The 11,313-nt window shown below is 38.2% G+C and overlaps 1 protein-coding gene across 1 annotated transcript; it reads right to left on the reverse strand.

Annotated features, from left to right (window-relative positions):
• Positions 1 to 262: 262 nt before the first annotated feature.
• ppic (peptidylprolyl isomerase C) lies at positions 263 to 10,820 on the reverse strand. Its single transcript, XM_023267727.3, has 6 exons — positions 10,575 to 10,820; positions 9,201 to 9,314; positions 7,375 to 7,468; positions 6,006 to 6,073; positions 5,776 to 5,892; positions 263 to 3,962 (listed from the first exon to the last, which is right to left on the reverse strand). The coding sequence occupies exons 1-6, from the start codon at positions 10,803 to 10,805 to the stop codon at positions 3,834 to 3,836; spliced, it is 753 nt and encodes a 250-aa protein (XP_023123495.2). The 5' UTR covers positions 10,806 to 10,820; the 3' UTR covers positions 263 to 3,833.
• Between the last annotated feature and the right edge of the window lie 493 nt (positions 10,821 to 11,313).

The raw sequence follows: 11,313 nt of genomic DNA on the forward strand, positions 1-11,313 counted from the left end.
AATCAGGATCTTTCTCCTCACGTAATCTGGTTGTTTCTATGACTAAATGTAATCAAACTTTGACTGTGGCATTAAAGAGTTCTAAACCTCCTACAGAGGTTTTTAACACTGTCTTTTTGGTATGTCTTCTTTCACTGTTACTTAATTACACAATCAACAAGTTGTGTATTCTGTAGTATTTTTCTTTTACTTCTCCAGTACAAATACCTGACCATGTAATAAATAAAGCCAACACCAGTCATGGATGAAACAACACAAACTCTGATAGTTTAGCAATAGCGTATTTATTGTAGAAAACACTCCTGTTGGCACTTTCTCCCGCTGCTGCTGAACATAATGACAAAAGAAAGTCTGATATGTTTATTAAGGAGTTTTAAATTCTGCATTAATTTCACAGGGATGAGGAAAATCACAAGTTTCCTACGTTATTATGCTACTTTAACACTTCTGGGTTATTGCAAAAACATTACAAAGAATGAATAAAACATTAACAGTCAGAATGAGATTTAAAACACTATTAATACTGATTTTCACACTTTGTCATCCTGTGCAATTTGTGCTGTAGTTTTTTGCAAACATGGTGCATGATATATTTGCAAATTCTTCATTTTCAACGATGGATGAACAAAAATCAACACAAATAACAAAATGCTAACACGTCATTTGACGTTTGCTACAGTTTTTTTTGCATATTCACGCTAACACGCTTTTAAATTCTGATATTTATCCATTATGTGCATAAGAAGTGCAAGAAAATTTGGCAATTAAAGAAGGATTTGGCAATGAGAGCTACACAGTTATTCTGGAAGTGCGTTTTCATGATATCTGTCCACCAAATATGCATGAATGCTAACGGACCATTAGCATGAACCACAGTGAAGCTAGCTGATGCTAAACATACAGACTCAGAAACTTCGAATTCCAGATTTTGATATTTATCTATGCTGTATTTCTGCTAATTTCACCTATTATTTGTTTGTTTTGATGCTATGTTTCAATGTAAAAAAAAAAAAAAATTATGATCAAATCAACAAATTTTCCTGCTTTTTTGTTCTTGTTTTTGTTGGAATATGGATTACACTTCAGTACTCAGACCATTGTGGAAGAATAAAAGAACTGTCTGAGTTTTTTTTCTGATCTCCTCTTAGCGTTGCAGGTTTAACATGACCACTTTTTTAGTTTTACCACAGATATATCCTGTATTTCCTCTTTAGTTGCTACTGTCTGGCTGATGACGTCTAATAAAACTTAATAAAAACCTCTTTGACTTATATTATCATCTGCATGCAGTAGAAATCCATCAGAAGTCACGTTTAGCTTTAGCAAGTTAACCCACTGCTGCTACTGTGTTAGCATGGTAGCATTAGCCAGCCCATAGTTAGCATGTTAGCATGAGTATTGACAATGTTTTGGAGTTAACATATCAATTTTTAGCTGGTAACATTAGTCTTTGGAGAACATTAGCATGCCAGCATTAGCTAGTGAGTTACCGTGCTCACACTTAGCATGTTAGCATGTTGTTTACTACTTTACTGAGACACGATTCTTGTATCATTTTGTGCTAAGACAAATTTAACTCATGTGACTGATAACTTTAATTTGTTAAAAAAATTGTATTCCTCAAGTTGAGTTTTTAAATGTGTTAATTGGGTATCAGTGTGATATATGATATGATTTTGGACTCTAATTTGGATGCTGCAATGCATTTTAACCGTTTATTTGTGTTAACGCCATCTGTTAGCCCTTAACATTAGCCTTTGGAGCATGCTAACAAGCTCTAAATGTAGCCAGTGTTAGCATGTAGTAACTAATATTAGCTACTGAGGTATCAGGCTCTCAGTTAGCGCATGTTTATCATGCTAACTTGCTTGTTCACTTTTATCTGTTTGATAAACATCAACAATAAGAGAAATGTATTAATTTAGCATCAGTATTATATGTCAACATGCTAGCATTAGTATTGTAATTGGAAATGTGATTTTGGCATGCTGCAAATAGGACTTCTGATCATGTCCATGGAGCATGCTAACAAGCTCCAAAAGTAACCAATGTTAGCATGCTTAGATTAGCTAATGAGGTACCATGCTCCCAGTTAGTGCATGTTTACCATGTTAGCTTGCTTGTTATCATTGCTTTAAAAACTCAAGTATAAGAAAAAATGTATTGATTTGTTGTCAGTTCCATATGGTATCCAGTCCTCGATGCTAACATGCTAACAATAAATAGTATGTCAATATGCTTCAGAAATGGAAATGAATTTGGCACTCTGTAAATGGGACTTCTGATCATGGCCATGGAGCATGCTAACAATCTCCAAAATTAGCCAATATTAGCATGCATTTGCTAACATTAGCTATTGAGGTACTGTGCTCCCAGTTAGCACGTTCATCTTATTAGCTTGCTTGTGAACTTTGTTTAAAAAACCAAAAATTTATACATTTGATGTTAGAACTTAAACTCAGATATATTTCCTAGAAGAAATGACCCAGTCCTCGCGCTATCATGCTAGCATCAGTATGTTAACATGCTAAAGCAGTGGTTCTCAAATTTTTTCGGTCGGGCCCCCCTTCGGAGGACAAAAAACTTTCGTGCCCCCCCATAACTTAGTGTGTGTGTGTATATATATATATATATATATATATATATATATATATATATATATATATATATATATATATATATATATATATATGTGTGTGTGTGTGTGTGTGTGTGTGTGTGTGTGTGTGTGTGTGTGTGTGTGTGTGTGTGTGTGTGTGAAAACATGAATATGCAGGGCTGTGTTATTTTATCTGATTCCATTTTGTTGTTCTTCTCAGTAAAGATCAGGGGTGTCAAACTCATTTTAGTTCAGGGACCACATAAACCCAATCTGATCTCCAGTGGGCCCCACCAGTAAAATCACAGCATAATAACCTATAAATAACCACAGCTCCAACTTTCCCCTTTGTTTTAGTTCAAAAAAAGTACATTCTGAAAATGTTCACATTTAATGAACTATCTTTTTACAAAATATTATGAACCTGAAATTTCTTAAGGAAAACAAGTTCAGTTTCAACAGTAGCCTGTTATGCCTCAATTCATCATTTACACATGCATTCTAACTGCCAGATAACAGTTTATCTACAAAAATACAAAACATTCAGTCACAGGTATCTGGAACTGAACAGTCTAGTATTTTACTTCATGATCAGAACAACTTGTCAAGTTCTAGAAATTATTTTAAATTTACAGTTTTACAGATTTACAATTTACAATTTACAGTTAATGTTGTAATTTTTATCATTTGTAAAGTCGGCCCGCGGGCCGAAATGGACCGTCTGGTGGGCCCACAGGCCGTATGTTTGACATTGCTGGTAAAAACAATCGGAGGAGATGAGCCGAGTATGTGACGTGATCGAGTACGGTGGTGTTCCGACTGCACATTAACGATGCGTTCTCCTGTTCTCTGGAGTCTGTACTTCGGAGTCTGAACGGCCAGTGTATATACCATAGATATATACAGAAGATCATTGTTATTAATATTTTTTTATATCTATGGCATATACAGTCTATGGGCCAGCACAATTTCAGTATTGTTGTACGCCGCGAAAAACAGGCCGACGTTAAAACAATAGTTCAGCTAATTAGTTCCGTGTTGAAGGACCTTTTCCTCCAAGTCGCCCGCGCCCCCCCTGACATGCCTCTGGGCCCCCCAGGGGGGCGCGCCCCACTATTTGAGAAACACTGTGCTAAAGTAATGTAAATGTGAGTTTGGCACGCTGCTACTGTGACTCCTGATGGACCTCCAGTGTATGCTAACTACTAGCTAGCTACTCATCGTCCTGTATCGTCTACCAGCCCTCCACCTCCACCACGAAGGGCTCCTTGACGGGGATCCGGCCGCTGTTGACGATCACACACTCGGTGTAGGGAAGGTTCCTGTCGTTGGTGTCCTGGAGCTCGATGGTGTGGACCACCGACTGGGGAAACAGAAACAGGTCAGTAAACACTGGACTGTCCAACGTCTTCTCTTTGTCGTTGAAGCATTGACAACCTAAGATAAGAACTACCAAGAGATGGAGCTGTTTCATGTCGGTTGTATAAAAACTGATGAACACAAAGTCCAGGTATTGGAACATTCTGGATGTTGTTCCTCAACAACTAAAGAGTTCCCAAACTCCATCAGTCAGCAAGGAACCCTGAATTTTAGTTTTTTTTTTCAGTTTACACCTAACATTAACATTAACGTCTATAATTTGTGCCTCTTTGGTGTCATTTTGTGTGTCTCTGTTGACATTTTGAGTCTCTTTGGGATGGTTTTGTGTATTGTGGTGTTGTTGCATCTCTTTATCATTCAGTGTGACTATTTGGGGTAGTTTTGTGTCTCCTATAACGCATTGGGTGTCTATCTGGTGTCACTTGGTGTGTCTTGGCGATGGTTTTGTGTTCCTCTAGAGTTGTTTTGGGTCATTGTGGTCATTTTGCCATGTTTGTGTGTCATTTTGTGGCATTTTGAGGTGGTTTTGTGTTCCTCTGGAGATGTTTTTGGGACTTTGTGTTCATTTCTTAGGTATCTGTGGGGTTGTTTTGTATCTTTGGTGTTGATTTGTCTTTCTTTGATGTCATTTTGTGTGTCTCTGTTGGCATGTTGAGTCTCTTGGTGTCGTCTTGTGCGTCTTTGGGATGGTTTTGTGTCTCAAAAATAATTTTCTATTACTTTGGTGTCATTTTGTGTGTCTGTTTTGTGTTTCATTAGTCTTTTCGGTCTTTTATTAGTCTTTTTGGTGTCATTGTACATCTCTTTAGAGTCATTTTGTGTCTTTAGTGTCTTTGGGGTGGTTTTATGTGTCTTTGGTGTTGCTTTATTCCTTTTTCATGTAGTTCAGGAATATCTTTGGTCTCTTGGCGTTGTCTTGTGTGTCTTTGTGTTGGTTTTGTGTCTATTGGTGTTGTTGCGTCTGTTTAGCATTATTTTGTGTGAGTGTTCGGGGTGGTTTTGTGTCTCTTAGGTGTAATTGGGGTTGTTGTTTGTTTCTTTAGGGTTGTTTTGCATCTCTGTGGTCATCTCTGTCTCTCTTTGGTGTCATTTTGTGTCTCTTTGAGGTGGTTTTGTGTTCCTCTGGAGATGTTGTTGGACTGTTGTGGTCATTTCTTTGGTATTTATGGGACTGTTTAGTGTCTCTTTGGTGTCATTTTGAGTTCTTGGGGTGGTTTTGTGTCTCTTATGTGTCAGTGGGGTAGTTGTTGTGCTGCATCCTTTTGGTCATTTTTGCATGTCTTTGGTGTTGTTTTGTGTGTCTGAGGTCAGTTTTTGTGTGTTTGGTGTAATTTTCTCTTTGATGTAGTTTTGTGTCGAGTTCAAGAATATTTTTGTTCTCTTGGTGTCGTCTTGTTTGTCTTCGGGATGGTTTTGTGTCTTTTTGGTGTTGTTGTGTGTCTTCTTGACATCATTCAGTGTGAGTATTTGGGACAGAAATGTGTCTCTTATTTGACATTGGGTGTCTATCTGGTGTCACTTTGTGTGTCTTTGCGATGGTTTTGTGTTCCTCTGGAGTTGTTTTTGGGTCTTTGTGGTCATTTCATAGGTATCTGTGGGGATGTTGTGTAACTTTGATGTTGTTTTGTGTCTCTTTAGTGTCACTTCGTGTGTCTTTGAGGTTGCTTTGTGTCTCTTTCTAGTTGTTTTGTGTCTTCTACCTGAGCGACATACATGCATTGATGGTAACAACACATGTTGACAAGAACATGCTTTTTCCAGACAGCGTCATGGAGAACGTCTACAGATCCACCCACCATCCCGTCCAGGACTTTTCCAAAAACCACATGTTTTCCATCGAGCCACGGAGCTTTAGCAGCTAAGATGAAGAACTGGGATCCGTTGGTGTCTGGACCGGCGTTGGCCATGCTCACCTGGTGGACAGGAAGTAGAAGGATGCAGGTATTATTTATATTTTAGCTCCTAATGCTGAACTTAGGCTCATAAGTAACGTCAGAAACAGAAATATAAGAGAGTCTGTTCTCACCCAGCTGGCTCCAAGATGCTTCAGTCGGAAGTTTTCATCTGCAAAAGTTGTTCCATAGATGCTGTGACCTGCACAGAAATAACATGTTTACTGAAATACTAAAATCTCTATAAACTACTGTGTACGTTTCGACCCCTTTGTTGACAATCGAGAAAATGGTGTTTAGTGGAGAAAAGGATGAGTTTTATGTTGACAAGTTTTGAGTAATTGTGGACCAATTTTCATCCATTTGAACTAATTTTGAGTCATTTTAGACAAATTTTGACTGATTCTGGAAACATTACTGTCAAATTGGACAAATTTTGGACAATTTTGAGTCAATTCAGACTAATTTTGTCTGATTCTGGAAACATTACTGTCACACTGGACAAATTTTGGACAATTTTGAGTCAATTCGGACTAATTTTGACTGATTCTGGAGGTATTGTCACGGTAAACACATTCTGAGTCATTTTTTTTAAACTAATTTGAGTTATTTTGGACACATTATGAATTATTCTGGACCTATTGTTTCATTATGGGCAAGTTTCAAGTTGTGCTGGACAAATTTTAAGTTAATTTTGACAAATTTTGTGTCATGTTGGACAAATTTTGAGTCATTTTGGACACATTTTAACTGATTGTGGACACATTATTGTCAGATTAGGCACATTTTTATTCATTTTGACCTCATTTTCAGTCATTCTGAACAGTTTTTTCTCTTTGTTGACAAGAGTCAAGTCATGCTGGATAAATGTTGACTCAGTATGCTCAGGTTTTTGTTATGTTAGACAGTTTGAGCCATTTTGGACAAATTTTAACTGATTCTGAAAATGTTATAGTCACATTGGACAAATCTTTTGTCATTTTGGACGCATTTTGACTGATTCTGTAGACATTATTGTCACATTGGACAAATTCTAACTCATTTTGGACTAACTTGGAGGTATTTTGGATGTATATTTTTCACTATGATCAGGTTTTTGTCACATTAGACAGTTTTAAGTTGTTTCTGACTAATTTTTGAGCCATTTTGGACATATTTGTAGTCATTTTAGCCAAATTCTGACATGTTTTTATGTTTAATCAGACAAGTTTTGAATTTTGATTGATTTTGTACTTATCTGAAAAAATCACTTTTTTGCAAAGTATCTCATTGGTGTGTGTGAAGCTAAAAATGAAACCAACAAGCTGCTGTGCTGGTTTTTATGGAACAAATGGACCCTTCAGCATCTGCTAATGAGCGAAACAAACAGAAGATGTGCGTAATATTGTACTTTGGTGAAAACAGGAAGTGTTTGGAGCACATTGAGGATAAAAACTGACATGAGAGGCCTGGATTCTACTTTCTGTGGACGTTTTAAAGCTTCTGTCCTGCTCTGATTCCCACCTCCGGTTCCGTCTCCGGCCGTAAAGTCTCCTCCTTGGATCATGAAGTCCTTGATGACTCGATGAAACTTGGTTCCTTTGTATCCGTAACCTTTCTGTAGAGACAAACATGGAGCTCAGAGTCTTGTTTCCCTTTAATGTGGCTTTTCTGATTTTAAGTGTAACGCTAACTTCACACTGTTGGACTCTTGTAGAGAAAGAAAACAGACGGAGTGAATTATGTGAGTAATTTTCAACAGGCTTCTGTCATTTCAGACAAATTTTGACTGATTCTGGAAACATTATTGTCACATTGGACAAATTTTAAGTCATTTTGGGCAAATTTTGGGTTATTTTAAACAAGTTTTAGTCATTTTGAACATGTATTTGTCACTGTGGTCTGGTTTTTGTCATGTTAGACTGTTTCAAGCCGTTTTTGACTAATTCTGGACCATTTTGGACATATTTTGAGTCATTTTGGGTCATTTTTTTGGTCATCTTGGACACATTTTAACTGATTTTGGAGACATTATTGCTGCATTTGACACATTCTAAGTCAGTTTTGACACATTTGGAGCCATTTTGGACACATTTCTAGTCACTTTAGACATTCTAGAGATGTTACTGTCATGGTTAACACATTTTGAGACATTTGGACAAGTTTTAACTGATTGTGGACTAATTATTAACAGTTTTGGCTAATTTTGAGTTACTTTGGACAGGATTTTGTGATTGTACGACCAGTGTCAAGTCATGCTGGACATATGTTAAGTCACTATGGTCGGGTTTTTGTCATGTGAGACAGTTTGGAGTCATTTTGGACAAAATTTTGAGCCATCTTTCACAATCGTGGCTGATTCTGGAGACATTACTGTCACATTGGACAAACTCAGTTATTTTGGACGGGTTAGTTTCACACTGAACAAATTTTGAGCAATTTAGGGAAAATTTTGAGTCATTTTGGACAAATTTTGGGTTATTTTTGACCATTTTTTTTTTAGCCATTTTGGATTAAGTTTCAGCCATTTTGGATTTTTTTTGGTCATTTTGGACACATTTTGACTGATTCTGGAGACGTTTGTCACAGTGAACAAATTTTAAGCAATTTTGGACTAATTGTGAGTCATTTTGGACAAAATTTTGAGCCATTTTGGACATATTTTTAGTCATTTCAGACAAATTCTTACTGATTGTGGAGACATTATTGTCACATTTAACACATTTTAAGCCATATTGGACATATTTTTACTGATTGTTTTTGTGATTGTGGACCAGTTTCAATTCATGCTGGACAACAGCTGAGTCACTGAGACCAGGTTTTTGTCACACTGGACACATTTTGAGACATTTTAGACAAATCTTGAATCATTTTAGACATATTTGAATTCATTTTGGACTAATTTTGAGGTGTTTTGGACATGCATTTTTCATTGTGTACAAGTTCCAAGTCATGCTGGACGAGTTAAAAGACATTATGTTCAGGTTTCTGTCATGTTCGACAGTTTGGAGTCATTCTGGACAATTTGTGAGTCGTTATAGACATAATTTAGGTCATTCTAGAGAAGTTATTGTTACACTGGACCTATTTCGAGTCAATACAGACAAGATTTTGTCTTGTTAGACAAGTTTCAAGTCATTTTGGACAAATTTTGAGTCCTTTTTTGGAAGATTTTGTTATGCTGGACGAGTGTCACGTCACGTTAGACAAATTTTTAGTTATTTAGAAATTTTTTTGTAAATACCCACAGAGGACGCCTGAGTTACTCGGCTGATTATTTCTGTTCTGTACAACACACGTGTTTTGTGTGTGAGTGTGTGTATATGTGTATGAGTGTGTGTACATCCCACCTCTCCGGTTGCCAGGGCAACGAAGTTATTGACAGTGAGCGGGACGACCTCACCGAACAGACCGATGACGATTCGTCCGACCTCATGACCCGCTACTGTGATGTCGAAAAACACCTGGACACAGAGAGAGAGCTGTTAGTAACCGACAGGAAAGTAACTAAGTACTTTTACTCAAGTACTGCACTTCAGTAGCAGATTCTGAGTGATTAGGTCGCTTTGGACAAAATTTGAGTAATTCTGAGCAGATTTTCGATCATTTTAAGCAGACTTTGAGTCATTTTGGAGGAATGTTGGTAATTCTGGACACATTCTGAACAAGTTTTCAGTACTTTTGCACAGTACTACTAAAAGTACTCATACCTCATTAGACTTAGAAGACTTTATTAATCCCTGAAGGGAAAATACAGCAGCTTGGATATTCAGTAAAGAGGTAAACAAGAAGACAACACAGAATATTAGGGTAGAAAGTGAAGGTAAAATAAAGTGAAATAAGATTTTTTTGAAAATATAATATCGAAAAAATCAACAAAATATACAAGAGTGACAGAATGTGCAAATAATAGTTTACAGATGTAATGATTTACCACAATCATGTAAAAAAAATGTATTCAATAAAAAATCTATTTAAAAAAACTTGGCAGCAACGGTGCTGAAAAACGATAGAATGTAAAATGTAAAATATATTTTTAATACTGGATTTAAATCAACAGTTTCCTTTTGCAACTTGAAATTAAAATAGTGGCAAATATCTGTTAAATTATCTGTTTCCCCCCATTTAAACACAGTGAAAATAGTTGTAAAATGATTAATTATCATTTTTAATATACAGAGTTTAACATTTATGGTCTTTTTAAACATTTAATATGTAAATTAGTATTTTTTTGTGTGATTTTCATGTTTGTAAAGGAGAACTGGTTCTCAAGCATTTTTTACCAGGTTAAATAGAGGTCAAATATATATAAAAACTTAACAAAAATGTGAAATATGTAAAGTAATAGTTTAAAAAATTACTTGCCATTTTTCATATCTTAATATACAGAAAATTTCTTTTAGATAACAGTAAATATCTGCAAAAATAACAGTGAAATTAAAAAAAAAATCACAGTTAAACGGTTCCTTCTGTACAGTGTGTGTGTGTGGCCTACTACACATTAACGCACTGCGCCTTCAGTGTGTGTTCACTGACACATGTACAGATGTTTGCAGATGTTTTGATCCTCCGGTCTCCCGCTGCTCTCACCGGACTCTTACTTTCACTTTCCCCGCCGCCCGCAGCCCCTACCCCCCTACCGTCCCCGCTCTGACCCGCTTCCCTCCGGAGCTCAGTTCCGGTCCGGATTAATGCAAATAAATGCGGCAAACGGCTTCACCCACCTTCTCGGTGACTCTCGGCCCCGTCCGTGACGCCGCACCGGACACCGGCTGCAGCGAGGCGGCGGACAGCAGCAGGACGGCGGCGAGTATCGACCGGAGCTCCATGCGTGTCTCCCGGTGACGGCGGCGGCAGGCCCCGGCTGAAGATGACGGAGACGAGGGAGAGATCACGGAGAGGACCGCAGCTGGAAGCCTGGCCGGGGAACAGCGCTCCGCAGCCGGATACATCATCAGACCACTCCCCCTGGAGGAAGGACCGGACCGGAGACACGCCCACCGAAGAGGAGGAGGAGGAGGAAGAGGATGAAGAGAGGAGGAGAGGAGGAGGAGGAGGGAAGATGAAGAGGAGACGAAGATGAAGAGAGGAGGAGGAAGAGGAGGAGGAGAGGAAGATGAAGAGAGGAGGAAGAGGAGGAGGAGGAAGATGAAGAGGAGACAAAGATGAAGAGAGGAGGAGGAAGAGGAGGAGGAGGAGGAGGAGGGAAGATGAAGATGAGACGAAGATGAAGAGAGGAGGAGGAAGAGGAGGAGGAGGAGGAGAGGAAGATGAAGAGGAGACAAAGATGAAGAGAGGAGGAGGAAGAGGAAGAGGAGGAGGAGGAGGAGGAGAGGAAGATGAAGAGGAGACAAAGATGAAGAGAGGAGGAGGAAGAGGAGGAGGAGGAAGATGAAGAGAGGAGGAAGAGGAGGAGGAGGAAGAGGAGGAGGAGGAAAATGAAGAGAGGAGGAAGAGGAGGAG

The sequence above is a fragment of the Amphiprion ocellaris genome, chromosome 6, assembly GCF_022539595.1.
Source record: "Amphiprion ocellaris isolate individual 3 ecotype Okinawa chromosome 6, ASM2253959v1, whole genome shotgun sequence".
NCBI lineage: Eukaryota > Metazoa > Chordata > Actinopteri > Pomacentridae > Amphiprion > Amphiprion ocellaris.